The 27,089-nt window shown below is 40.7% G+C and overlaps 2 protein-coding genes and 1 long non-coding RNA gene across 4 annotated transcripts in view; 1 reads left to right on the plus strand and 2 right to left on the minus strand.

Annotated features, from left to right (window-relative positions):
* INTS6 (integrator complex subunit 6) overlaps positions 1-909 on the plus strand; it is a 38,680-nt gene extending 37,771 nt beyond the window's left edge. For both annotated transcript variants that reach the window (XM_005482403.4, XM_005482405.4), the window contains one exon: positions 322-909. In XM_005482403.4, the coding sequence (XP_005482460.2) occupies positions 322-415 (94 nt within the window). In that variant the 3' untranslated portion in view covers positions 416-909. The remainder of the gene's footprint in view (positions 1-321) is intronic.
* Positions 1-27,089, minus strand: part of LOC141728210 (uncharacterized) — a 584,197-nt gene that overhangs the window by 145,696 nt on the left and 411,412 nt on the right. The gene's annotated exons all lie outside the window — the stretch shown is intronic.
* On the minus strand, positions 534-20,483 carry SERPINE3 (serpin family E member 3). Its single transcript, XM_005482604.4, is given in 10 exon segments — positions 534-2,451; positions 4,459-4,542; positions 6,506-6,592; positions 8,627-8,727; positions 9,785-9,835; positions 9,837-9,981; positions 14,641-14,838; positions 15,479-15,706; positions 19,052-19,346; positions 20,167-20,483. Coding segments are annotated over 10 exon segments (1,359 nt in total). The 5' UTR covers positions 20,293-20,483; the 3' UTR covers positions 534-2,407.

Here is a 27,089-nt window from a genome sequence, read left to right on the forward strand (position 1 = left end):
TATATTTTATTTCTGTGCTTCAGAACTTCACTTCTGGAAGCAACAAACTCTTAACTGTCTTTTTCCTGGATTTCTGAGAGCTGAGTGATGTTCAGCTATAATAAACACTTGTAGTTTTGTATTCAGCAAATGGAAAAGCAAGTTAGTGGTTTACCAGAATGTTGGGAGACAGTGTATGTGTACAAATGAGGTATGTGTATACCTCATCATGCACTGCTCCTGAACTAATAACTAAAGTTTCCAGAGTTCAGTTAAAATTTTGTCAATGATGTTTTGTGTATTACTCTGTGCATCCATTGTAATGCTTTCTTTTAAATCCAGGTTTAAAAAACGAATGCTGATAGAACAGCTTGAGAGTTTTCTGGAAGAAATCCATCGCAGATCCAATCAGGTCAACCATATCAAGAGCAGCTAAGAAACTGCACATGAGAGAGCCACAGCAGGGCACTGCTGTTCTTACTTGCATTCATTTTTGACATGCACTCTTATCTCAAGTTCCTGTACCTGAAAGAATGAGAAGCTGCTCAATAAAGTGATGAGAAGTATCAATCATCCTTTTTTTTTTCTTCACTTCTGTTATTTTTGTAATGTGAAATATACTACAAAAACATTTTTATTTAACTAAATTGAGAACTTCTTGCTTGTCATGGACATAAGTGTCACTTGCCCTCAGGTTCTATTTTCTTAATCTTACCTTCAAAACTGTCACCTCTTAAGGTTGAACTTTGCCAAAAAGTTGCTTTGTAATTTTCAAAAAGTAAAAAGCACATACATTAAACAAGGTAATGTTTTGTATATACAGTTATTTTGGATATATTATTGTAAGTTGTATAAATGTATTTTGAAAAATATTTAAGAAAAGCACTTTTGTTATTCCATCAATAAAATCTCTATTTTAATCTTTGTGTAGGTTTGAGTATAGTTTTTATCAAAATTATTTGTTTTGCCTTCCCTTTCCAGAGCTTGTGTTCTGGTATCTGTGTTAGACACAGTGAACAGTGGGTTTGTATCACTGGATGTTCTGCTGTTAATCAGAATGAGGGAAAAAGAGCTAATGCTGAATTGCAGCTACAGTAGGATATCTTGTGTACTTTGCATTTTGGTGGCCAGCATAACAAAGTGATGTTTTGTAAGCACATCTGTAGCCATGACAAACCCTGTGGTTTTATTGAGGGATACAATGCAGTAAGCAGGGGTCAGTAGCCTTTGAGGAAGGCTGCACAGAGGTTTTCTGTGTCAGAGGATTTTACGGGTTTACAAGTGTGGGAACAGCCACAGAGTGCTGCTGCCTGGACACAAAATATCATTGGTTGCTTTACTGGCCACATCATTCAGCTGTGCTGGATGCTCTGGGTTATCTGCAAGGCTTGCTTTGATTCAGTGGGAGCTGATTAAAACAGTCCTCTCTGATGCGTAGTGGTTTGCTGTCTCCCCCCAAAATCTTTATGGACCTGGGTTTCTGATGCTTGTGCCATGAGTTGCTGGACGCTTGCCATATCCCAGCTTCTGTCAGGATGCTGAAAACCAGCTCCCATTTTTCATGATGCCAGGAGTCCCATTCAGTATTTTTCTGCAATGTCTGTTCTATGTTGTGTGTGCTTCAAAGGCAGTGGAGATAGTGCTGCTGTCTCTTTTAGCACTATTTGTTTGGTCACTGAGTGGGTATTTCTACTTCTTACCTGCTTTGTCAAGAGCAGGCTGCCCCTGGCATATGGTAGAATCACCATCCCTGGAAGCATTCAAAAAGTGTGTAGGTGTGGTGTTTAGGGACTTGGTTTAGTGGGGGATGTGGCAGTGCTGAGTTAATGGGCAGACCATGATCTAAGAGATGTTTTCCAGCCTTAATGATTCTCTGATTCTGTGTCAGTTTTGAAAATGCCTTTCAACTTCATTTTCTTTTCACATCATTTCGCTGCTTGCTTGTTACCTTCTATATCAGCTGGGTTATAACTGTCTGAGGTCAGGCTGAATTTTAGTTCTATTCTTAAGCTTTGGACTTCAGGACAAGGAAATGAAATTGTGCTTGAAAAATAACATCACAAAGCTTTCTTGTGGGTTGTTTTCACTCAAATCACCTACATAGTCAGCAACAGTCAAGCTGAGTTTAGCCATGATAAAGTTGAAGAGAAGCTGTTGGCTCATGTTGTTAAACATTTAGGAGGCTAAACCTGTTCCATTTTTTTGCAGATGTCTATTTGGACACTGTCTTTGCTGTAGTTGTGGTACTGATGATTCCTAGACAGCTCTAAGTTTCAACAGTGTCTACAATGCAATAAGGTAGTGGTGATTCTTGGAAAAGTGATGTGCTTAAAACTGTGTTTTAATAAATACATACAATGTAGTCTTTAATTTCATTGGAGGAAAGTTCATCACAGGAGGAGCAGAAGTCAGTATATGCACTTAGTGCTTATGATGAAGGATTTGTAACTCTTCCTATAAAAAGTACTGAACCTGTAAATGAAAACAATATTAACATTATTTCAGTTTGGGGCCGCATTTTCTAGGTGCAGTACAGTTTAAATACATAAGTTAGGCATGGAGCTAGCAGATCATAGAATTGTTCACTGTATGGAAAAACTGACTGCAATTGCATGCTTGTCTTAAAATAATCTAAACATTTCTGTATTAAAATCACCTTTCCAAATAACTGGTAACCCAAACCAGGAACCTGCTAAAATCTGAAACCTAAACTGAGCAAAACAGAACCTAAGTTCTTAGTGTTCATATTTTAGTTACAGAAGAGAATGAAATGACTGCCTCAGGTTGACTGGTTTGGTTGGTTATTTGTAATGTTACCTTGCTTGTCCTTCAAAGAGAATGGGCTTAAACCTGAAATTCAGATTAAAAAACTCTAAAAGTTTTCAGTTATTTTGAGCAGAACTGTGCTATTTTAAGTATTGAAAAACATATTTCGCCTATTACTAGAGAATTGATGCAATGAATACTTTTGGTCTACGTAAAGATTCATTAAGAACTTTATGGGCATAGCTTTAAGCACTTTTAGACAGGTGGATGAAAAATAGATCTTGTTTATCTGTTCAAGTTTTCCGTACCTCAAAAACCTGAATTAGTAAGTCTGAGCAAGTGAAATGACTGAATGTTTTCACTTTTTGCGTTAAAAAGCTTGAATTACAGAAATTATTTTTGATTTTGAGTTGATTGGAAGGTATGTAGTTTATGTTTCACATAAAAATCCTGTTTTACAGTCTGATTTCCTTCCTCTTTATATAATTTATATATATATTGTAAACTGACCATTTTATTCACCAAAGTAAGTTTGTTCTTAATCCTGAAGAGTCTGTGGCTCATGTTTCACAGGTGAGCTTATTAATGCCTTTTTATTCTAAAATTCTGTATTTGCCAAGTAAAATACTTCTATTCATTGACTGGTAATGATTGCCAAAGCATATTTAAAACAAAATTCCAACCAAGGCAGTAATTTTCTCTTTAGGTGCTTGCGCTGTGGTCAAAATTCATGATACGGGTTTTTAAAACAAAATGTTACACAGGTATTCACTGACTAAGAGAACAGTGTGTGTTGCTTGGAAGCAGATAAGGGGAATTATTTCTGTCTTTGTGCTAGGCCCCAGTGTTTTACTGAGCCCTATAAATATCTGTGTGTTCCTTGAAGGTCTAAATGGCTGTGACCCCAGTTAGAAGAGAAATGTGGTGGTTTGAACGATTTGTGGGAAAATACTTCAGGTGCAAAATTACTGCATTGTTAGGAATGATAAAAGTTGTTGGATATTGGCCTGATGCTTTAGAGTAGCAAATGCCTGCTAAATGGCTGAATAATGCAGTTCTTTATTATTGCCAACAAGCTAAAGGGTATTTTATTTTAGCAGACATTCTGGAGTAACTTAATGTGATTGGATGTCTGAAAGGAGACTCATAATCCACTACCGAAGCTAAAGGAGCACTGTGATGCTTCACTCTAAGACGTGCTCTGCAGTTCTGTTTGGGTTTTTGGGTGGTTTTTTGTCCGGGGGCTAGGGGAGGTCATTTGCAAGAAAAGAGTTAACAGTTGCAAAGACATTTTTTGGCAGAAGTCTGTTTGCTATCAGTATAAGTTTCCTTTATAAGGAAAGGTTTCTATTTTAACTACTTCAGATGTTAATCCAGCTGGTCCAGCCTGTTTGTAACTTGAATTGCTCTGTAGAGATCAATTTCTGATGCTGGAATGTTCAGCACCTGTGAGATCTCTCTAGTGCCTGTAGTTTTGATGGAAATTTTTTTAGCACATACTGCCTGTCCAAAGAAGAGGCTAATCTGGCTTCCTAGACTTCTATGACTGTTATACATTCTTTTTAAGGAAATGAAAATCTATGCTTTAAAACCCCAATCCCACTGTTTCTATAGTTGTTTGAAGTTTCCTGGACTGAGGAATGGCATGCTATTTGTATTGATTTCAGTGCTGTGTAGCTGGGATTCTGCTCCTGAAAGGCAGAGCATGCATACCTGTGTTAGCTTGTCTCAGGAAGAATATAAAAGGTCGGTCTGCTTTGAAAATAGGTGTTCGAGATCTTTTCAGTAAGACCATTGCTGTAATGCAACAAAGAAAACATCAGTAAAATGTATATTTTTTCTTTCCATCTTCCATACAGTGCCCTCAAGCACTGGCTAGTACCTTGACTTTTGAGTTGCTCCTCTGCTTTAAGACTAAAACAACAATTTTATCTAAGTGAGATCAGTCTGGCAAAATTAACATGTGAGGAGTTGTGAGACTACATGCAGGTGATTCGTGCATATTTCAATGCTGAATGGTGTTCTGCCTGGCATTGGATTTCAGAGGTGATTTGTGTTGTCATCACCTTCCTAACTCTGCTGAAGTCGTACCTATTCCCTTACCTGTTAACCAGTTCCTAGCTATACTCTTCTGGTGAAAAAGATAAGCAAGGCACAAATGTAGTTCCTTATCCAATTGGGAGGCAAGCAGCAGAGAAATACCTACATCATCCTGGAATTTCTCTTGTCAGAACTCTCAACAAAATCTCAAGTATCCTCAACTCAGTTTATGACTGTCTTTCCTCTCTGTTGTGGGTTAATTATTCAATTAAATAAAGAGTTTTTAAGACTTATGATGGCTCAGCTATTATTAAAATACATCTTGTTTAAATAAATTCTTCCTTTTAGCTATATAGTATTAAGAATACCTTGTCAAAAACTCTACCACTAAACCCACCAGATCTAGATTATTTTTGAACAGTTAAAACAATGGAACTAGTTTGAAAATTCATTTACGACACAATAAAACTAGTTTAAGAAGGCACTATTTTGGTGCTTGAAAAAAAAAAAAAAGGCCTAGCTTCAAGTCATCATGTGACTAGATCCAGAGCTTTTAAAGTAAACAATAAATGTAATTGCAGTTTTTAAAATCTGCTTGTCAGCTTGGTCTGACAGGAGTTAAGGGATGTTTTAGCATTGGTTTCAAGGGGATAAAGGTATTTTTCTCTTAGTTTTTCATGTGTAACTGAAGTCACCTAAAAATATTTCTTTTGTATGGGCCTTACCACAAAGTTATTAAAAGTATTACTGCTCTGGTAGAGATTAAAACTGTTGAAAAAGTTAAACTTTCTGCAGAGCTGTACAGTTTTAACTTAGTTATGCCAGATGTGCTCTACACACCCCCATATGTACACGTGTGTCTTACTCAGGGCTGTTTATAGAGGAATACTGAATACATCAATTCAGGTGTGCCCAGGTTCCTTTTTGGCATTGCAGCTGTGGGATGTTGGGATGTGCAACAGTTTGGGCACCACAGAGATGCACTGCCATGCTCTCCACATGCCTCTTGAATTCCTCCCTGGGAGCAAGGAGAAGTGATGGAGTGCCCTGGTCCCCAGCCAAGGACCCACCAGCACTTGTGGTGTGGAGCACATTTCTCCTTGGTACAGCCCAGGGAAGCAGGAAGGTGAGATGTGGTTAATGGTGAATGAGTGTGTACTGACTGGGTAGTCCATGGCTGAGATTTTGCTCTGAGTCTCCCACTCACCCAGTCCCATCTGCTCATGTGGAAATGGTCTGTTAGCAGGAGCTACCAGACTGCACATGAAGGTCACACTTAAGAGTATATAAGAATCAAGCTTGTCTGCATAAAACTTGTCCATCATTACCATTAATGCTATCAAAGAAATCATCCTCAAATCCTATAACACGGTCTGTAGACAAAATATTACTAACCTTTTTTCATTTTTTGTTCTTATGATCTGAACAAATACTTAACCAGCAGAAAAATAAGTGGTGTATTTTCTCAAACTGAATTTTCCCTGAACTGGAAAAGTTGTTTTTTTCATTTCAGCCATTACACCTTAGTTGGACATCAAAAATTAAAGTTTCTTATGAGCAATTGCAAAGGTAAAATGGAAATGTGTTAAATACAAAAGTTTGTTATGCATACATGTGAATTCTACCATGCTTATTTGTTTTGTTTTATATAAAAGACTAGTAGTTGATTTTATAGTGGTAAGCTCTAGAAGTGAGAAGTTTGTCTGAGTATTTGATTTACCTGTAGATCCTGATGCCTTTGTACCATCTTCTGTTACTTCAATCTCTGCTTTATGGATAGCTTCTGAAATATAAAGATTGTCTTGCTCTGCAAAACCCCCAAAATTAAGAAGTTATTTTCGGCATTTCATTACAAACATATTTAAAAAATAATTAGAATGCTTTTACCTTTTTTGTGCAGAATCTAAGGATCACATAACTTAAGTACTTCAGCCTTTGACTGTTCTCCCACTATATGGTTAGAGTGGATTGAATGCTGAATGGGAGTTGCTAGTTTGAGAGGTCACCACTTTGTGGTGGAAGGCAAGGTTACATAGTGAGAATAGAAACTTTACAGAGTGAGGGCAATGAAAGAACTGAAGAACCCTTGGAAAGGAAAATGTAGAAAAAATGTTCTTCAGGAAGAAACAATGGAAGTGACATAAAATGAATCTTGGAAAATAATTAATTTCAGAAAGACACTGAAGAGAGTTTTACAAGTCTGCTTTTCTCCAGCTGCCTGTACAAGGCAGAAAGCAGGAAAGGTAGAGAAGTTTCTTTTTTTTCTTGTCTGAATTCAAGGATCAAGTCCAACATGTAGGTCAAATCAAAGAAATGCTAAAAGAGTTTTATCTGTTTCTGTCCTAATTTTGTCTAGTCAGAAAAACTGGGAGGGAATCAAGCAGGACAAAACTAAGGAGAGGAAGAATTTTAAAAAATAGATAAATCTTACACATTGTTCAGGGGGAAAAAACAAGCTTTCAAGTCTAAAAAAGCTATTTCTGGTCTGAAATGAAGTAACACATTTATTTGCTAAATGTGGTCTGAGAGTAAATATTTTTAAGCTTATCCTTCTGCTTCATACAGAAGAGGAAATGAAAACTTACCTATGAAAATTTACCTTTTTTTTCCCCCAACTATCTATTGGTTAAGTAAAAGATATATTTTCCTTGTGAACTCTGCCTTACATAACTCTTAGACCACATAGAACCCTACTGCTACAACATGGTGTGTAAGGCTAGAACTAAAAAGGGTCTCAACATATCCTTTGTTTCATAACCCTGCCAGGGCAGGATCAAATATTTCTACAAGCCTTATCCTGTATGCCAAAAGCCAAAGGGAAGCTGGTAAATTATATTGTTTATGGAATTAATTTCCCCAAAGTATTTATCTTATTTAAATAGATATTAACTTTATAAAATATATCCTTGTGTAATTTATCAGTATATTAACATTTGTTTGCAATAAGCAAAGCAGCAGTGAGCAGTAACAAATTATTTTAATGTTCATCTCTGTGCAGGCTGAGATCTGTATTGCAATGGAACATTGCTATGTTCAATTTTAAGAGCAGCATAAAAAACTTCATGAGTAATGTGCCTTGTGAGGTTCATTCCAGGAAAGCAACTTTTCTGTAAAAGGACGTTTGTCTGAATTAGAGCAATTTCATTTATTCACTCACATGCACAAGAATGTGAGCTGCTTGCTGGGCAGCTACACTCGCAAGTCTTTACTGTGAGCAGAAATGACTGAAGTTGAAATATTTTGTTGCTGGAAGGAGTCAAAAAGAATAAATAATGTGGATTCTTTATTTTTCATTTAATATTAAATGGGGATAAATTTCCCAAGGAGCAGAGGAATTTAGCCATTACAACAGTATTTTAGCAAAGGAAAAATATAACTTTGTATACTGATTACTGGATTAGCAAGACAATACAGCCTGGGCATAAACCAGCATTGTTTGCAATGTCAGGAGTTGGAATATACACTTGTTGGACCAGCATCCCTCTCACTGTTAAATAACTATTTGAAAACACAAACAGGAATGTAAGTTTTACTAAAGCATCCTGAATTTTTGAATAAATAGCCGTTTTCCCAGGCCTACACTCTCTTGACAGTTTTAATCTTATAAACAAGAAAAAAGTAAGTTCAAGACCAAAACCAAACCTGTCCTTTTCAGGTTCCTCTTTCCTAGAAAAACAGCTCAAAATGTAATTGCAGTTGAGTGTGAATTGTGCTTTAGAGTTTCACAGATAAAGAAGTGCAATCAATTCATAAGAGCCAGGCAGGTCTAACAAATCATTCAAATGTAAGAATCTGCAACTGTTGGGTCAAGGATAATTTTGTATTCAGTCAAGCCTCTTACCTGAAATGCCTTTAAAATTAGCAGTGATGGGATCAAATGCATCTCTAACTCCCAAGGCAGAAAGAACTGTCTTTAGGTCAAAAAGGCTTTGAATACTGAACCTGAAATTAATATGATAGACTTTATTTAAATGCAGGATTTGTAGAGTTTTGTAGAATTAAACACCATTAACAGATACGATTTATTTCAAGCCTTTGCATTTCATCCATGTCTTCCTGTATGAGCCCAGTGCATTGTCTGATGGTGTGTTTGCAGAAAAGTAGCTCACTTTCACCTGAAGCCATTAACAGAAGGGATCCCTCTGTTGCAATCACATTGCTACTAAGTCTTCTTGACATGTGAATTCTGCATTTTCACAAAGTGTTCTCTTTCTAATATTATTTTTGGTTATAGCAAATGGCCCTTGGAAATATTTCCCAAAAATTAGCTTGAAGAAAACAAATATAAATGTCCACACTGGTTTTCAGTGCTCTGTTAATGTCATGAATATGTTGTAGGGGATGTGTGTAATGAAGCCCTTCCATACTATTCCATACAATGGATATAGTCACATAAACCCTTCTGTGCCTAATTCCTCCTGCTATGCAATTTCTCTGGAGTAGATAACAGAAAATACCTCCAGCATAGGTGTTTGCTAAAACAACAACTGACTAAAGTGGAAAATGGATGAGTGAAACCTGCTTTGTGCATGGAAAGATGGTTATGGCTGCTGGAGGGGGGCCAAGCTCTTTGTCCCATGCTTTTTTAGTACTCTGGCAAGTTTAAGAAAGACAACATAGTGTCTTTTTTCTTTAGGAGGTTACATGTTTATTCTTCCCTAAACAAAGAGAAAAATGAGTGTGGGAAAGGTCTAGCAACAGTTCTCTGGTTTAGACCCTTAAAGGATTTATACCCCAAACAAATTGTAAGTAAAAGCTGTAGGATCAACTGAAATACTTGGGGTTTTTAAAACAGTACAGAGTATAACCAGAAAGTGTTGTCATTCCTGGCTCACCTCTTTTGTGGTTTAAGAAAGGGTTAGGGCATCTCTGATCATGTGATGAATAATGAAACCAAAAGCATGTAATTTGATTTTGCTAACACACTGCTTGTGTCAGCACTGGTCACATGGAATTCTGACAGCTAAAGTAGTGAATCCAGTGTGCTAACATTGCTTACCTAGGCAGAAAAATGTCCATCTTTGTTCTCTTCAAGCTGTTGGCCCAGAGTTATGGTTTTGGCAGAAAGGTGAGACTCAATCTGGGACAAAGGTGTTCTTTTGTGGCTGGGAAGCACTAGGAACATGCTGAGTTTCTCTCCCAGGTAGGGTAACTCGACCACACTGAAAGCCTCCAGAGCTGCAGTCTGGAACTGGCCTGTGGGTGGGCAAAGAGAGATTCTATTTCATCATTCAAGGGGAAGAAAACCCCTAATCCACAACCCATGCTGGGGTCAGCAGGCAGTTCAGAGCAGCTGTGGTGGGATGTAGGGAGTGGTTTCCAGCTCTTGGGCTCCTGCAGTCAGCTCAGGCTGCTGTGAACTCACCCTGAGTGTGCCAGAGACACAGATACCTTGGCAGAGCAGTGCCAGTGCCACTGATAGCACCTGAAGAAACACCTCAACAGAGCATGGGTATTTTATTACTGTTCCATATAACAGCTGTCCTGCTTGCTCGGTTTGGGGACAAAAACCCAGAACTACCAAGGCAATCACAGCAACTATGATGACTCTTCCCACAATGTATATTCTTTGAATGAACTTACAATTTTATTGTATTTTTCACTAAAATTTTACTACAACAGATAGGAATTATGAAAATAAAATGCAATGTCCTAGCTGGTTAATTGAAACCTACTTTGGCTCATGTTTTCATCTTTACTACCTCTAAAAATCTATTTTAATTGTATTTCAATAAAAAGATAGTTCTATTAAACAAGAGCTAGTATATGCTTATTTAAGCATTAACTATTTTTATTTAAGCACCAAATTTATAATTTTTTAAAGTCTAGGCACAGAGATTTATAACAGTCAGATGAAGGTCATAAAAAGTAGTCTCAAAATTAAGAGAGAAAAAGCTGGAGAGCTTCCAAACTTGCAATTAGTTTTACAGCGATTTGTAACAGCCATTTAAAAGTACCGTTTTCATCCCATATTCCAAAAAAACAATCCAGGCATTTCTAATGGATTCTGTTATACAATAGAACAGATTTGGCTGTCACAATTTTGCTTCCTTCTTTTTTCATCTAAGAATCCAGTAAGTAGCATTTCAGGAACACTCAGCCATAGTTAGTGGGCCAGGAGTTAAATACATCTTAAGTACAAGGCACAAGTGAAAGTCCTACTGCCTTTACTGCAGGCCATCCAAAATACTGAATGTACACCTCCTTCACCCAGCTGTAGCTGTTGTATCTTCAAGAGGAGATGCTCACACTGTTTGAGTCAGTGGTTGTAAATAACTATGTATGGGTATTGGTAGCTCATGTTCATAATACCTAAATATTTGTCAGTAAATACATAGCTATAGGATGTCTCAAATATTTTGTATACAGTGCTTGTTAGATATGGACTAGATAGGATTCATTAAGTGTTGATTGTTCTGCTAGATTAAATTTTAGGCTCTTAGCCCTCCTGCCTTGCAATCTGGAGAGAGAATTGCTCTGTTAAAACCAACTCCCAGCATGTGGATAATTTGCTGGGAAAAGATGTTCTGGTTTCTACTGGGCAGGCAAGGAAGATTTATATTTGCAGTGCACTGGACATGAGTGGTATAATTTGTTGGCATGCTGGTATTTTGAAGTCAGCACATTCTGCACAAAGGTTATACAGTCCTTATTTATTAATTAGAAAGAAAATCAAAGACTTGAGATTGAGTCAGAACATTTAGTGTTTGTTGCTTGAAGTAATTTTGAGCATCCCATAAGGATTACACATATGCTAAATTAGGATTCAAACGTTGTTAACAAATTGCTTGGAAAAATGAATACGTAAAATGGTTATGGTGTTTAAGAAGTGTGTGTGAACAGTAATGTTGACATTTTCTTAGAGCAGTCTTACTTGTCCCCAGGCTGGTTTGTTCTGTTTGGCAATGTTAAAAGGATAAACAATGTTGTAAATGCTGCAATTGATAACAGGCCACAGCTTATCTTTCTTGCTCTGTGTTTCAGATCCTGGTGGGACACAGCTGCTATCATTTAATAATGAAGGACAGTCATCTCAGTCCTCTCTTTAGTTGTACTGAGCTAGTCTTTTGCATTAATTTTAAACTGATTTGTTAGAAATGTTTCTGGATTTTTTAGTGACAGTGATTGAATTGGCCCAATCAAATCTGACAACCAGCAAATTTTAAATGATCCCTTCTATTTCAGCTTTGCTCAAAAGTCTCTCGAGCTGCAAAGAGCTCACACATTTCAGCCTGGATGAAAGGTAATCCAAATATTTTGTCCTTCCTTTTCTGTGCAAAAATGTAGTGCTCTAGCTACCTACTTAAGGATGATAGGATGGAGTACCTTGTGTTTTGGCAAGTGGTCAAAAGTGCACGACAAATTATTTCACATCAACTTTGCAAGGACTCTGGAGCAAATATATGGTCAGAGAATGCCGCTCAGCTGTGGAACTCCTGGTAACTGGCTTTACCTGAGATCTCTGCTTGTACAAGCAACAGCAGCATCCTGCCTTCTGTCATTTAATAATCTGAGGCCTTAATGACCACCCCAGAATATGAGAAGAACTTGGATGTGGAATTGCAAATGAGTCAGCAAAGATTTTTAGTAGCCTGATGATTGTTTTTTTTCCCATCCCTTTCCTAGGGAGCAGGAGTACATTTGTAAGAAAAAGAAGGCAATCTTGGAAACTTTAGGTCTGTCTTTGAGAAGTTTTAAGACACTCTGGAGAAAAGAATAATCAGGTCACAGAGAAATAGAAAGTGAAATAAATTGCAATATTATGTAGACTGGCAAACAAAGTTATAAGCTTTTTTGACTTGTTAACTAATTTGATAAAAAAGCATAGATTCAGCCATCTAATTTTAGGTAAAACATGAAATATTGTTTCACTGTGCCACTATTTACAGGTAGAAATGGTGGCACTTAGAACCAGAAAGGCAAGGCAGCAAGCAGCTGCTTGAAGGGGAAACTGCAATGAGCAAAGCTACAAGAGATTGAAAAGGGTCACTAGTAGCTTTCCAAAGTATTGTCAATGCTCAAGACTTTTATCAAAGATAAACAGTGAGATTGCCATGAAGACTGGAGTGATGAAAACATAATGGTGGGTCAAAACCACACAAAGAATTTATATACCTCTGGAGATTTCCCTCCTCCTGATTTACCTAGGAAAAAATGCCAAAAGGAAAAAGGCCCTAGTGGGGCCAACCTCGTGTAACCACCTTGAGCCAGTTCTGCAATACACTACATGAGGTATTTTATAAAGACATAGAAACTGTGAAAGCATTTTATCAAGCATGTATGCCCTCACTGAGAGTTTTGCGTACATTTCTGGTCATTTTCAAGAAAGATTAATTTAAATTGGAAAAGTTAAAAAATAGAACTAGTAGAGAATTTGAGCATTTGGTTTTTGAATAGTTTAGAAGAGCCTGGCATCTTCATCTTAGCTATTAGGAAATTGAGAGAAAACTTGGTGACTTGCAATTACATTTGGGAGTAAATATCAAAGCTGAGGAGAAGCTATTTAACTTAAAGGATAAATCAGTCAGGATGTTAAGAGATATAAATCTGTCTTCAAAAAAATTAGATTTGGAATTTGGAGAGTTTTTACCCAAGTGCAGTTCTGAAATATAGAGTAGGAGGGAAAAGAGCTTTTTATATTTTGAAAGAGATTGTGTAGCTAACTGGCATAATTCCTGGTGGCAGAAAATTAAGCCTGCAGCATGAGTCCTGTCAGCAACCTACATACATCAAATCTTTGAAAGTAGCCTACGCTGTATTCATATATTATACAAATAAAAGTTTGACCTATATTTATACTGTTTTAAGCTCATGCTGAGATCATCCACTGATTTGGTATACATGACATAAGAATTTATTTTCTTTTTCTAGAATTTGTCCCTCAAGATCTGCAGTTTTTCCCTAAAGACTTGGAGACAGGCTGTGACCACATCTGCAGGTCTGTAGTGCTGGTGCTCCTGGTTATGCTCTGCTCCCTCTGGTGCTCACACATTCAAGGGGCAGTGATTTGGCTGAGGGGCCAGGAAATTTCTTACCCAGCAAATCAAATTGGTAGGGGCTTGATATAATTTTAGTCTTAATTGCCCCTCTGTCATGGGGTCAGATGTGATTCCTACTGTAGCCCCTTCCTAGCCAGCTTTATTTAACAGCTCCATGCTATTGTAAAGGACATTGTATACTGCAGTGTGTCAGTCAGTCATCCCTCAGTCTCTCTTCTTTCTCTTTCTTTCTTTCTTTCTCTTTCTTTCTTTCTTTCTTTCTTTCTTTCTTTCTTTCTTTCTTTCTTTCTTTCTTTCTTCCTTCCTTCCTTCCTTCCTTCCTTCCTTCCTTCCTTCCTTCCTTCCTTCCTTCCTTCCTTCCTTCCTTCCTTTCCTTTCCTTTCCTTTCCTTTCCTTTCCTTTCCTTTCCTTTCCTTTCCTTTCCTTTCCTTTCCTTTCCTTTCTTTCCTTTCTCCCTTCCTCCCTTTTCTTTCCTTTCTTTCTTTTTCTTTTTTCTTTTTCTTTCTTTCTTTCTCTCTCTCTCTCTCTCTCTCTTTCTCCTGGGACAATATATTGATGCCTTTTGACTGTTTCCTACAGCTGACAAGTTTGTTATGGAGTAGTGGGAGGTGTTGGTCTATGAGGGATGGGACAGTAGATATTTTAGGAACCATTTTGAACCCAGGATCTGTTTTATTATTGCCTGGAATTATGAGGAGTCAATTTGGTCACCTGGGTGGTCTTTTAATTTGATGGGACCTTTTCTGAGACACTCTCCAAGCTGGGAAAACAATACATCTTAGTGTGGTAACTGTGGAAATGAAATAAATCTGTTCCATATTGCACAGTAGAACAAATCTGGATCAAGGACAGTTACCATAGTTAACTTCAGCTGTGTGGTGCATGGTAGGCACTTTCAGGGTCGAGCCCTCTGGCGTTGTAAAAGGCAACATCTGGGAATCCATGAAGGAAAACTTCTTTTGCCACGTGCTTCTGAAGTACAGGGTGCTCACCAGGGTGACCTGGCTGAGCGATGACCCAGCACTCTCCGGTGTCATCCCATGCATATCCCCATCTGCACGGAAAAGAGACAAGGCAGGGGGACACATGCAGTCCTACATGCCCAGGTCTGTGTGACTAAATAAAGCAAGCTGAAACCACTCTCCATCCCTAAGGCCAAGAGGCACAACTCACAAGGCCCTGCTCACCCTCTACCTTCCCCTCCACACCTACACATGCACCTCCCTGGGGCTGCCTGTTGGTGCACGCTCTCCCCAGAGCTGAGATTGAGCTGGCCAGTGCTTTTATTCCCCATTAGATTTTTTAAACTCAGAATCTCACTGCTCAGCTTACACCCCTGTATGTCCCCTGTAGCACCATGAAAGCCTTCAGTGCCATGAATATGGTCCAAGGGGAATTTGGCTGTTCCTAATTAAAACTGAGAACACTGCAAATTACTGCCTTTTTAAAAATTAAGGGAACAAGAAAAAGTGGTAAGCAGCTTGACACTGCTTATAGATTCAGACCTATTCCAGCTCTTTCTTCACATTACAGATGAGCGTTAACACAAGAATTAGGTTTCCTGCCTTTCAGCCTTGGTTTGGGCAACATGGAGTGTGGCAAAAATCTTTATGCTTGGTTAAAATCTACTTCTCCCATTACTCTTATTTTACATTTCACGGGTGTGCAACCATTTCTGTGCGTCCCTATGGTACCTGCAAGGTCAGTGGTGATCCACTCCTGTGTGTGGGTGGTGTTGGGGTCGGTGAGGTTGGTTTGGAGCAGGCTGCTGTTGGCCCAGCGCGCGGCACGCTCGGCGAAGTCGGGCGAGAGCTGCACGCCTGCATCCACAAGGAGGGAACATCCCAGCTGGACCACTGTGCCTTGGCTGGAGTCAGTCTCTGCTTCATCCACCGTGTGCATGAAATCCTGCACACTTTGATCTGCCAGGCAAGAGAGAAACTGTAATTGTGCTGAGGCTAAGGACAGCAGGGATTGCCCCAGAGCTCTGCAGCTCTCAGCTCCTGTACTGACACCGGTGTCCTCTGACTCTTAAAGCCCCATAACAATTGGATCACCCTTGACTTTGTGGAGCACTCCTGTCAAGCACTGCTGCAACAGGCAGTGATGCACTGGACATTGGAAAGCTCTCTTCATGTGTCTATAGAAATCACCAGTGTGGATGTGCCAAGTGGCAGATCTCATGCCAGGCTCACAGTTGTATGCAGACACAGTTCCTAAGATAGTTATTCTTTCTTGGTCACTCTCTGAGTTCCCACCATTGAGGTCTAGTGCCTCTGGCCATGACTGGCTGAGCTGCCAATGCCACAACTCTGCTATCTCATTCTCCTGACGTTATCCACCTATCCTGCGCGAGGGCGTACGTGGCCCTAGGTCTGGCTAGCTCGAGGGGTGTGAACGCCAACGCCCCAGCGCATCCAAAGCCAGCCCCCTTTGGCGTCTTGGCCTCAGGCTGGGCTGGATGTAGAGCTTGGAGTGGCGCAATGCGAGACGAAGAAGGAGGCAACTGCTTGCTGGGGGTGAACCGTCGGTTTATTAGATGGTCTGGAGGCACCAACGAGGACGGGCACCAGCCACCAAAATGGCCCCGAACAGGGGGAGAAACAGGATTTTAAAGGAAAGAGGAGGAGAAAGGAGGGGAGCCCAGCTAACCAATGGGGAAACTCAAAGGGAGGTACTAAACATAACTGACATACATAAGTAACCAATAAATACAAAGTAAGGGAGGGTCCCCGGGACCACAGCCAATCACCATCCCCAGAGAGAAGAAGGTTCTCAAATGCTGGGAGGAGAGGGGGGTGATTGACTGGGCCCAGGGAGGAGAAAACATTTACTTATAAGGGAGAATAGGGGAGGAGGAATTATATAACATAGCTGATTGAAAGCAGGGGTTGCTACGGAAACCAACTGCCAGAGGAGCAGTGGCAGGAAAACTGGGGAGGGAGGAACCATTTACAAAGAACAGGGGGATACAATACATAAAATGGGGGAGCAAACTGAGAAACTTAAAAACACACTACAACACTATCCCAGGAAAAGCATTTCTCTGATGGCACTTCTGCCACCCTTGGCCCTTAGATGTTGTTTGATTTCTTGAAGGATGGTGTCCCAAACTGCCCCAGTATTGCTGATGAGCCCTGGCTAAACTGAGCTGATAAGTTTCTTCATGTGTTAAAAGTGACTCCTTTATTTATACAGCCCACAACAGTGGGCTTTTTCTTTTTCAAAGAAAACATAGTCTGAGTTGTAAAGTTCTTGTGTGTCTTGCATTAGTACGGGAGCACTTGGTGAGCTCTCTGAAAGATGTGAAAAGTCAAAGATGGTAAATTAGAGGCAGAGATGAGTGTGAGGAGTGGTATCCCAAGCTTGTGACTTCACCACGGTGCTTAGCTAACCAGAGTTGTGAATTCTAGCTTGGACAACAGCTCAAAATTGCTTTAATTAAACAGCAAGGGGAAATAATTTTAAAGCATGTCATTTTGTCTATGCTATCTAGAGATACATGCCATTATACATTGTTTTTGTTAGTACTAGAATAAAGGTGAACAAATTTTCCAAACATTGAGAGAAGTTTACAAGTGCATCTAGGAGCAGATTCTCTGTGAACAGTGATGTTTTCACCATCGATGTTTTCATTGTTTTCAGCCTGCTAAGGTTTTAACCATACCCTTCATAATTGGTTAGGGCAGACCAACATAAACATTAATGCAAACATCTACTGGAAGAAAGGAATTTTTTCATATATGCATGCATTCACAATTTGTGTTTATTCACCTTATAGAAAATTTCATCTAAGCATTTTATTTATTTATTTGATTTAGACCATTTGAGGAAGTGGTTTCCTTCCCTGTTACTGGAAATACACTGTATACCAATAACAATAGATCCCATCCTACTTTATTTTCACATTCATGCATTAGCATTGCTGAAAGCCAAAGCTTATGTGGTTTATACCAAGACAGCTAAAATGGAGATAAAATGTCTGCTTGCCATGATGTGCCACATGAGAAGGAGAGAGCCTAAAAGAGCTAGCAGGTCATTAACAGCCCCTGCACTTCTCTGTTAAATTTTCTGTGAAGATCTGTGCTTGGATTTCACTTTGAAATGTTATTCTGTAAGGTCCTTTCATAATAACTGATTCCGTAATGACCAGAAGTGTCAAGCAAGGTATAATCCTTGTATGCATTAATGTTGTTTAGGATTTGAATTTACAGAAATAGGAGTCAGTAGGCAAGACTTTGTTATATCAGCTGCTCATAATTTAGATGCACTGTCCCTGTGTCAGTACATGCAGCTGTGTCTGTATGGATCAGCCAGAGTTAGCTGTCACTGCTGTGCTGGGGTTGAATACCAATGCTGCTCAGAATGGTGCTGGTGACTGAGGCAGGTTACTGAGGCACAGGACAATGAAATTGCTGTGGGTTTTAGTTTTCATGCCCTGAAGGCAAGTTTTATGCTGAGAAATAGCAGTGTTATCTCTATACATAAGTATTGTATGTAAGCTGCAAATTTTGAGGATGAGGCAGTCATCTGCTTTTCATAAACATTCTGCCCATAATGTAAAATAGTTTTTGACATGTGATTTGAGATGGTAGGATAATCCAGAGCTAAAATGAAAACAGCATCCTTAAATTCAGCTGACTTAATGCTGGATTTAAAGACATCTGTCTTTCCCATATCCCTTCCAAATTCCCAGTGAGTTTTATATTTTAGCCTGCTTTCAGGGAAAGATGCAATTGCACCATACATCTGTCAACGTATATCTCAGTCTGCCAGTCTCCTTCTGATAACTTTTCATCTTTTTGGCCAGTTGTAATAGCATTAGAAAAGTCTTAAATATAATTCAGCTTCTACAGATTTCATAATTTTTTTAGTGGGAGAGGAGAGAAAACCACTGTTCTCTGCCTGGCAGTTCTTTGCAGAGCACACAAAGGAGACCAGGACAGAGTGGACACAATGGACCTCTGGCAAGCCTGGAGTAATTCTGCTGTTCAGAGAAATAGCTTTTCTAAATGCAGCTGTATTTTGTGTCATAAGAGAGTAAGTACTGATTCAGAAAAAAGAGGAATAATAACCTGTTTGTCAACTACTCCCTTGAGTTTTCCTTTGTCCATCTGATACCTGGCTGTCAAAGACAGAGAAAACTACATCTTGCGGTGAGAGAGAAAGCAGAAGTTAAATACGATGTGTGCAATTCCTGTCACCTTCATAAAGTTGTGAATTTATTACAAAAAGTAAGACAATAAGGATTTTTTAAAGTACATTACCATGAATGCTGTATCCTAGGACATCTTGCAACTCTGTAAAGGTATTTCCTTGAGCTCCAAACTGCAGCAGCTCCAAAGAAACAGCCACACTTGCTGGAGAGACAACCAGATTGGTCCTGTTCTCTGCTTCAGACACCTGCTGGTAGAGACTGATGGCAAATTCAGTCTTCAGCTCTCTCAGCTCATCATAGGAGGTGCAGTTCCCTTTGGCTGTGCAGCAAGCAGACAGGATGAATGCAGAGAATAAAATGGGCAACATGAAGATGAGCTGGGAGCAGTCTCCACCAGCTAATACCTGCAATTAATGACATGGATATATTTAGAAAAGCAATAGGCTGAGCTGGCAGAGGAACTTTCCATCAGTGCTGAGATGTCACTTGCAATAGTAATGATAACTGTTAAAATACTTGTCCAGGTCTACTCAGCAGCTACTGACATTAAAAAAATAAAAAAGAAAAGAAAATACATATGTACGGACATGCTGATGACTGTGTTGACTAACAAGAACTGAATTTTCCAGAATGCTGTAGCATGTAATATGGTATTCCATTACACAGCATAGAAGCACACAGTCTCTTGGTTAAAAATTAGCTACCTGCACCCATGATGGGACACCTCAGTGCAATCTCCATGCTGCTGAGCTCCTTTCTGTCCCCAGCAGAAGGGGGATCACACCCAGCACTCCCAGAAGGAAGGCCACCCCTTGTGAAGTGCAAAAATCTAATTGGAGCCTCCAGGCTGGGCTTTGGATCCAAGTTTGCAAAAGGCTGGCTTCAAATTTCCCCCCCAGATATTCCTTCTGTGAAATTTATGCCAGTGAGAGAAAAGGTGGCATTTGCAAAAGGCTCCAGTGCTTGCAGCACAAAATCATCACATCAGATTTTTATGGGAAATCAAGCGCTGGTCAACGTTCTATTAAGAGACACTTAGATTCATATTTAAAGGAATAATGTTAAAATGAGAAAATAGCTTTTCTTACAGAATTCCATATTTGAAGATTGTATGCAAGTGTATTTTAAAAATTACTGCACCTTCTTTCACCTCAGGATTTCCTACAAATCTTTCTCCATGCCCTTTGCTCTAGAGAGCACCTCTAATGCTTTGTATTTACTCACAGTTAGCTCTGTTAAATTGTCTTGCCTTTCTGTGTCCTTCTGGGTGCCTGAATGGAAGCTGCCTATGAAGGTCCTGTCTCCTTCTTTAATAGGTAGTGGAGCAAGGACTAAGTCATGAGACTGCATTTAAAGGGATAGTCAGTGATCAGAGTCTCTGTCGGCGATGTCTGTACCACTCTGTCCAAATTCCTGTAGGCTACAAGCTCTATGGAGAGCCAGGCAAAGCAGCATGCCACTGACCAGCAAATCCAAGGCAAGGAACAAAAAGGTACACATGGACATAGAGTCAGCAACTTCCTTGCAAGCCCTGCTCGAGCCTCATGAGGCTTGTGACCTGCTGGTACCGAGCAAGGCATCTCCTATCTCTCTTCCCACCCCCCTCCTCCTTTTATATGAATTCCATTGATTCCTCTGCCACAAAGGGGAAGAGAAAGGGCTCTCTGTGTACCAGGCACACAGCTAATTTTTTACCCCCACTTTGAAACCTTATTCAGAAATCCCGTGCAATTAAAATGTCTTTATTTCCCTTTGTTTTTAATTAATGCTATCTGAAATAGCAAGATTTTCTTTCACTCTTTAGTTTCCAGAAGGAAAGAAACAACAAAGTGCTGCACCTGAAGGAGAGCAAATAAGGAAGGGGCCCCTTTGAATGGACCAGAAGCAGAAGAGCTTTGGTTGTGACTGCTTTAAAAGCAGTTGCAGTTGTTCATGGCTTTCTTTGCGTGCTGAGATCAAATCAGGCTCATCATATTCACAGATTCAGCCTCACAGCCTCACAATGCCACCTAAGACAAGCAAGATTTGATCTAAAAATTAATGAACAACTGCAGATCTTCAGAGTTTGATGTTGTACAGTTGGCCATTTCACAATACACATTCTTGTTGCAAGTGGGAAAGAAGACATTGGGAAAAGGGCATTGCAATCAAGCAATAATTCAGGTGCTACTGCTTCACTCTTAGCAGGGAAGGAGCAGCCACACAATGGAATCACAGCCCAAGTGAGAATGAAGCAGTGGGCCTCTCTTATTCTGTTCTTGTGCTGCTCCTCTCTCTCTGCTGTTTGGAGAATGTGCCAGAATAGATGCAGACACTGGGATCTGTTTCAGGATCCTGGGATTTAGAGCACATTCCTGCAAGGACTGGTGAGATGCAACAGCTTGATCAGTCACAGTCTAATACAACAGGCAGAAATGTAATTTTGCCACAGATTTCAATATAGCAGTACCTTCAGGCTGTAAATTACATTTGGGCTTAGGGGTTTGGCTGAATGAGGACCTCTCTGCTGAAGTTATCATTAACAGTTTCCACTGGAGTGGAGATGTATTCAGAGGGAATGAAACAGAGGCCACCAAGTGATTTCTCAAAGGGCTCAAAGCTGTCAATAGATAAATTAGCTCTGGTCACTGGTGAGGACTGTACACTGGATTTGATGTGGTGTTCCCAGAGGCTCTGGACCTGAAAAGACATTTCTTTGCCCTTCTTGATACTCCTCTGTGGATTTATTAAGATTTAAATGAAAGCTGGGGAACCCCTGAAGGTTTTAGGCATTACTGCCTAAAAATAACATTCAGTTCCCACTTTGCAAAAATGTTGCTATTCAGATTTGGGGTATGTATGTATTTATGGAAGACATAGTTGAAAACTAGACCTGGTAAAAATGTGGTGTAAGACAGCATAGTTTCAGTGGGAAAGGGAAAAAAGTGTTCTGGGTCTTGTCTCATCACAAAGGAGACTTAGAAATGGGAGTGTTTGTTTCAAATCTTTCCTCTCTGCAACTGTTTTAGGAAAGGAAAGATGTGGAGGACTCTTTGCAGCAAGAACAGTATTTACAGACAAGCAGAGAGGACTTAAGAAAACTAAAACTGGATCAACATTGTTCAAAGCAACCATGGGGAATAAGAAATGTGCTTTACATATGACAAATAGAAAAGAAATCCACTGGTGAATGATGAAAAAGTTAGGAGGCAGTGGAGTAAGAAAGAAGTAAGAGTCAGTGAAATTAGCTGTGGCTAAAAAATAAGTGTAGAAGCCTGGGGGAAGGTTATGAACATTTATCATAGTCAAGGTCAGAACCAAAATTCTCATGCCTGTTCAGTTTAGCAGCCTAAGTTCAAATTTCCCTGTGCCAGACTGGGATCCACAATAGAGAACTGGCTGTCCAAGGAGAAGCCAGTGCCACATCAGGGTGAGTCTGAAAACTGAGGTTGCCAAGTGAGCCCAGGCAGCCAGAAACTGAGTTCCCCAAGTTAGGAGGGGGCTGCATATTACATAGGCCAATTACAGAAATTCCCTATGAGAAATAGACGAGTCTTGGACCTACAGAAGTGTTAGAGTTGGGCTGCTGTGGAGAAAGGGGGTTTCTGTCTCCTTTAAGGACATTTGTTTAGAGCTTTCATACCTGCCTGTGTCCTAGTTTGGGCATCACAGCCTTCTTTGAGTCTTCATCTGGTTCTGCATCACAAGGTACTGAGAAAGTACTGATAAAATTTCTGGCAATATTTTTGTTTTTAAGATGCTGAAAATGCATTTTAAAAGGTATGCAATTGACTGGTCCCCAGGATAACACTTCAAAGTCAGGAAGGGGCAGAGGTGGCATCTGTATTTTGAGAAGTGCTTCTTCACATTGCAGTAACTTTGACTGACTGTGAGGGAAGTGGGGAATGACACAAACTGAGGATGTCTGGAGAAAACACAGCACAAGGAGTGTGTGGGTAGCATTCTGGAGCACTGTGTCTCTGTGGAGCTCCTCTGAGCTTCCACAGGAGCAGCTGTGAGAGCTTCACAGGGAGCCCAGCCTCTCTGTTCCCCCACTAAGCAGAGCAAACCAGCACTCTTTGAGAGGGAAGACAGCAAAGAGCTTCCTGATGTGTGAACACCTCCCCACACAGGGAGCCAAACTGGTGGAAGGCACTGGAAAGAAGCCATAAGTGGTGGCTGCATTCCATGATGGATTAGATCATGTCTGTGCCTGCAGTGTGCCACTGCTGTTCCTGCACAGCCCCTCGGTGTCCCCCTGTGTGACCATGGTGGTGGGCAAGGGGACAGACTGCTGACCATGCCCAGCTGCTCAGCACTGACAGGGCCATCACAGGCAGCTCTGCAGTGTCTGGTGTGAAGAATGTGCAGAAGTGGAAAAGAAGGATGAGGGAAAAAGAAACAGAGAGAGAGCTGTCCTCCAGAATTACATCTTCAAGGTCTTCATGGTCAGATTTTGCTCTCAGGTGCAGGGGTGTAAATGCAAACCATCGGCACAGACTTGGGGTCCTTGAGCAAATGAAGAGCTGCTGGGGGGCTGTGGGCTGGGAGACTCCTCTGGGAGACAGGGTGCTCCATGACTCTGGGAAACAACTCAGGGTGGAGCCTCTGTGATGGTGGTGGTGGTGGCAACAGGGAGGAAGGTCAGGACCTTATTAGCCTGGAAGCAGCCAGAAGTCACAGGACCGAAATAAGAAACCAGAGGGAAAAGCACAGCCTACATGGGCACAATGGGCAAAGAAAGATTTCTTTGGAAACCTTTCCCCACAATCAATTTTTTCTCACAGCTGACTGGAGTTTTCTCTGATTTATCAGTGTTCTGAGAAAACTGAGCCCTAGTTTGGTGTGGCTGCTGAGAGGAAAGAGAGAGCTGCTCTGCTTTGGGTTCTGGCCAGTTTGTGCTTCTGTTGCGTGCACTTTACACAGTGATCTGGAGCAGAATTTGGCCAAGGGAAAGGCTGGAAGAGAAAAATAAGAGAGAATGTAAGAAGCAGGATTTCCTCTTCAGAACTCTCCTGTTAGTTTTTCTGTGTCAGGTCAGTCTCCTGCAGTCTTCCTTTCACTCTAGCACAACCCTGTTATCAGCAGGGCTATTGTGCATTTACCCCTTCACAAATGAGAACAGAATTTTACCTTCTATCTGCATCTGATTTTTGTGTGCTAGGTCTCCTTAACACATAGAATAACCCTAGGGAAATTAAATTGGATCCAAACCAGCTTCCCTCCTGCTTACATCTCTCCTCCAGGAGCGAGCCTGCACTGCAAGATTCCAGCACATTTGCTCAATCAGGAAGGTGGTTCTGCTGAATCTCAGGATAAGAAAAACTGGCATCATCATTTCATACAGAGCTTATTCTGTGGGGAGGCAGATGGCTGTGGAGCCACAAAACACCCAGATGAGCAAATTCAAGTGAATTTGTTTACTGCTGTCCTCGTGCCATGTAAAAACCAGCACTGCCTCTGCCTCCCACTGGCGTGTGAGGACAAAATTGGCTCTTCAAAGGGTGACCACTTCAGAGGGTTGCTTCCAAAGGAGAAATCCATCTGCTCAGCAACGTGTCTCGGTTTGAGCAGATGAACTTGGTGCCAGTCTGGACCTTCTGGGGAGGTCATACAGCGTAGAGTCCCACAATAGAAATTCATTCTGCTGGAGCCCCCAGATCACTTCCCTCCTGGCCTGCTCCAGGTGGAAAGGAATGCTGTTAGCAGCAATGAAGGCTTTTTGGCAGCTCCACAGGAGGAGATAATCTCCCTGCCCATGGCTGCAGGCTGGGTAGCAGAGGAGCAGTGGCAAAGGCTGGCTATGACCAAAGTGTGCACACTTGGTTCTCAGTCCTCTTCAACCCCTGTGGATCTAAAACATAAATGTAACATTTTGGTGGGTTCATTTTCCTCTGTCTCTTAAAACTCCAAGTGGAATAACAGAGTAGAGGTTTCGCAGTATCATCTTGGGAATTGGGGTTTCCTGCCCTGAGAGATGCCCCAAGGGCACACCTGGAGGACAGGTTGGTGACAGAGGACTGTGTGGGATCCAGGCTATGCCATGGAAGCTTTTGAGCTGAGTATGGGAATAAACAAGACCTGGACTTTTCCTGGGGGCAGTTCTGAAGACAGCCAATGACAGCAACCAAAAACTGAGCCAGGCAGTAAATTCATAAGTGGTGTGAGAAATTTGTGCTGGGGTTAAGTTCAAGTTTGCAGGGTGGGTGTTTCTAACATGTTGTGTGATGTCTTCTGCTATGGGAAGAACAGTGCCTTTCCCTGGTGTGAAGCAAAGCAAAGCAAACAGGAGCTCCACTTCCACTGGATGAGGTTAATGCCATAATCCTGATGAAATGACAGCTGTTCCACACACAGAAGTGTAGGCTGAATAAGAGCCCAAATCAAGCAGTTTTCTAACTGACAGTGACTGTTCTCATTATGTATTTTTTAATAGAAAAAATTCAAGAGCGCTGAGAAACTACAAGAATAAGATCACTTCTTCTTTTTACAGGTTGATGGAATATTTGAATTAAAAAGAAAAAAAATAAAAAGAAAAAAGGAAGAAAATCTGGTTGAGGGAAGAAGACTATAGATCTTGTACATCCTTGTTGTAATGCAATAGTTGTCCAATGCAGGTGTCATAGGGAGGACAGCTTAAGGAACACCAGGAAAATGATGCATGGGGTCCGAAGAGATAATCTCACTGTGTATATATTTTCTGCAGTGTTATATGAAGATCTTAGCAGTAAAACCTCTTCCCTGTGGACTCTGAATGTATGATAAGAGCCTGTCTCTGTGCACAGCTGACCTGTGGGGGCTGCTGTCACACACCAGCTGCTTAGCTGACTGCAATGGCTCAGAGGTGCTGCATCAGCATGTTCAGTTGACTTGCCAGTCTGTGAGATGACACCTCTGTCCCCAGACATCACCCTTTTGGTATCTGCAGACTTAAAGTTCTCCTGAGATGGAGTCAGTACCCTGCATGGGGCCTGGTGGAGATTCACACTCAGACAAGGCAGTGAGCCAAAAGAGGAGTGGGGAGCAGCACTGTGGCAGCATATTTTCCTCCCAGACGACTCCATGAAACAGCAAATTAAATGCATTTGCTGTTGACATAGAATACAAAGTAAGTTAAAAAGTGATGCCCCCAAATGCTTGTCTAACTGTCTATCACAGGCTCTTACAGTGCCAAGTGAAAGATGCCAAATAAATGACATAGGAAGAGGTCCTCATATGAATACAGTGCCAGCTGAAGTTTCTGCTGCTGATCTGACTGAAACGACAGGGAACCAAACAGAAGATGAAAACATAAAGATGTTTATGAAGTTGCAGTACTGACTTCTTATGAGAAGCCTGGTTTTCAGAAAGAGCGGTGTGTTTGAGTAGGCAAGACAGTTGAGATGAAATGGGAATTTATGGAGTGAATGATGTGGAAGAGCATGGCTTTGCATAGGCCCACCCAGCTTGTGATGTGCCCCCAAGCTGGGCAGAGAGGCACAGTTGTGTGTGTTTGCACATGTTGCACATATTTCCCCCTGCATGCACTTCCCTGCACACAAGTTCACCCAAACTAAGCAAACCCTCCTACCCAGGCAGCCTCACTCTGGCATTCCCTGTGTGGTGAAATGGTCCTGCTCCACCATGACAGGCAGGGATAAAGAGTGGGGCTGTTCCCATGTCCCTCTGCTAGCAGGGCAAAACAAAAAACCTTTATTCTTTGGAAAAACTTTTATTCTTGGGAAATTGATCTGCTCTTACAGCTTCAGGTTATAATCCCTTTTGGTGACATCACAGGTACTGCTGAGGCCGCCAAGGTGATGTCACAATGAGAAGCTTATGACTGTAAATGGGGAGTAAGTCACAAGAACAGATGACCTCAAATTAAGCTAATATCCTGCTATTATATAAGTGTTCCCAATACTTATATAAAGGTGCCAGTAACAAAAACTGAGAAAAGAAACAAGAAAGGCCCAATGACCTATCAGGATATGTGAAGATGTGTGTAAAGTTGGCATTTCTCACAGACCCACAGATCCTTTATTAGTGTGTCTTGCCTCTAAAAATCTTTCTATCAGCTCAGTTTTTAAATCAACCTCAGGATATTTCCTTGTTTAAAGAGAAAAACACAAATGTTCTTCATATATCTCCAGTTCCCTAAAATAAAATAATCACATACATGCTTAGGC

The sequence above is a fragment of the Zonotrichia albicollis genome, chromosome 2 (assembly GCF_047830755.1).
Source record: "Zonotrichia albicollis isolate bZonAlb1 chromosome 2, bZonAlb1.hap1, whole genome shotgun sequence".
NCBI lineage: Eukaryota > Metazoa > Chordata > Aves > Passeriformes > Passerellidae > Zonotrichia > Zonotrichia albicollis.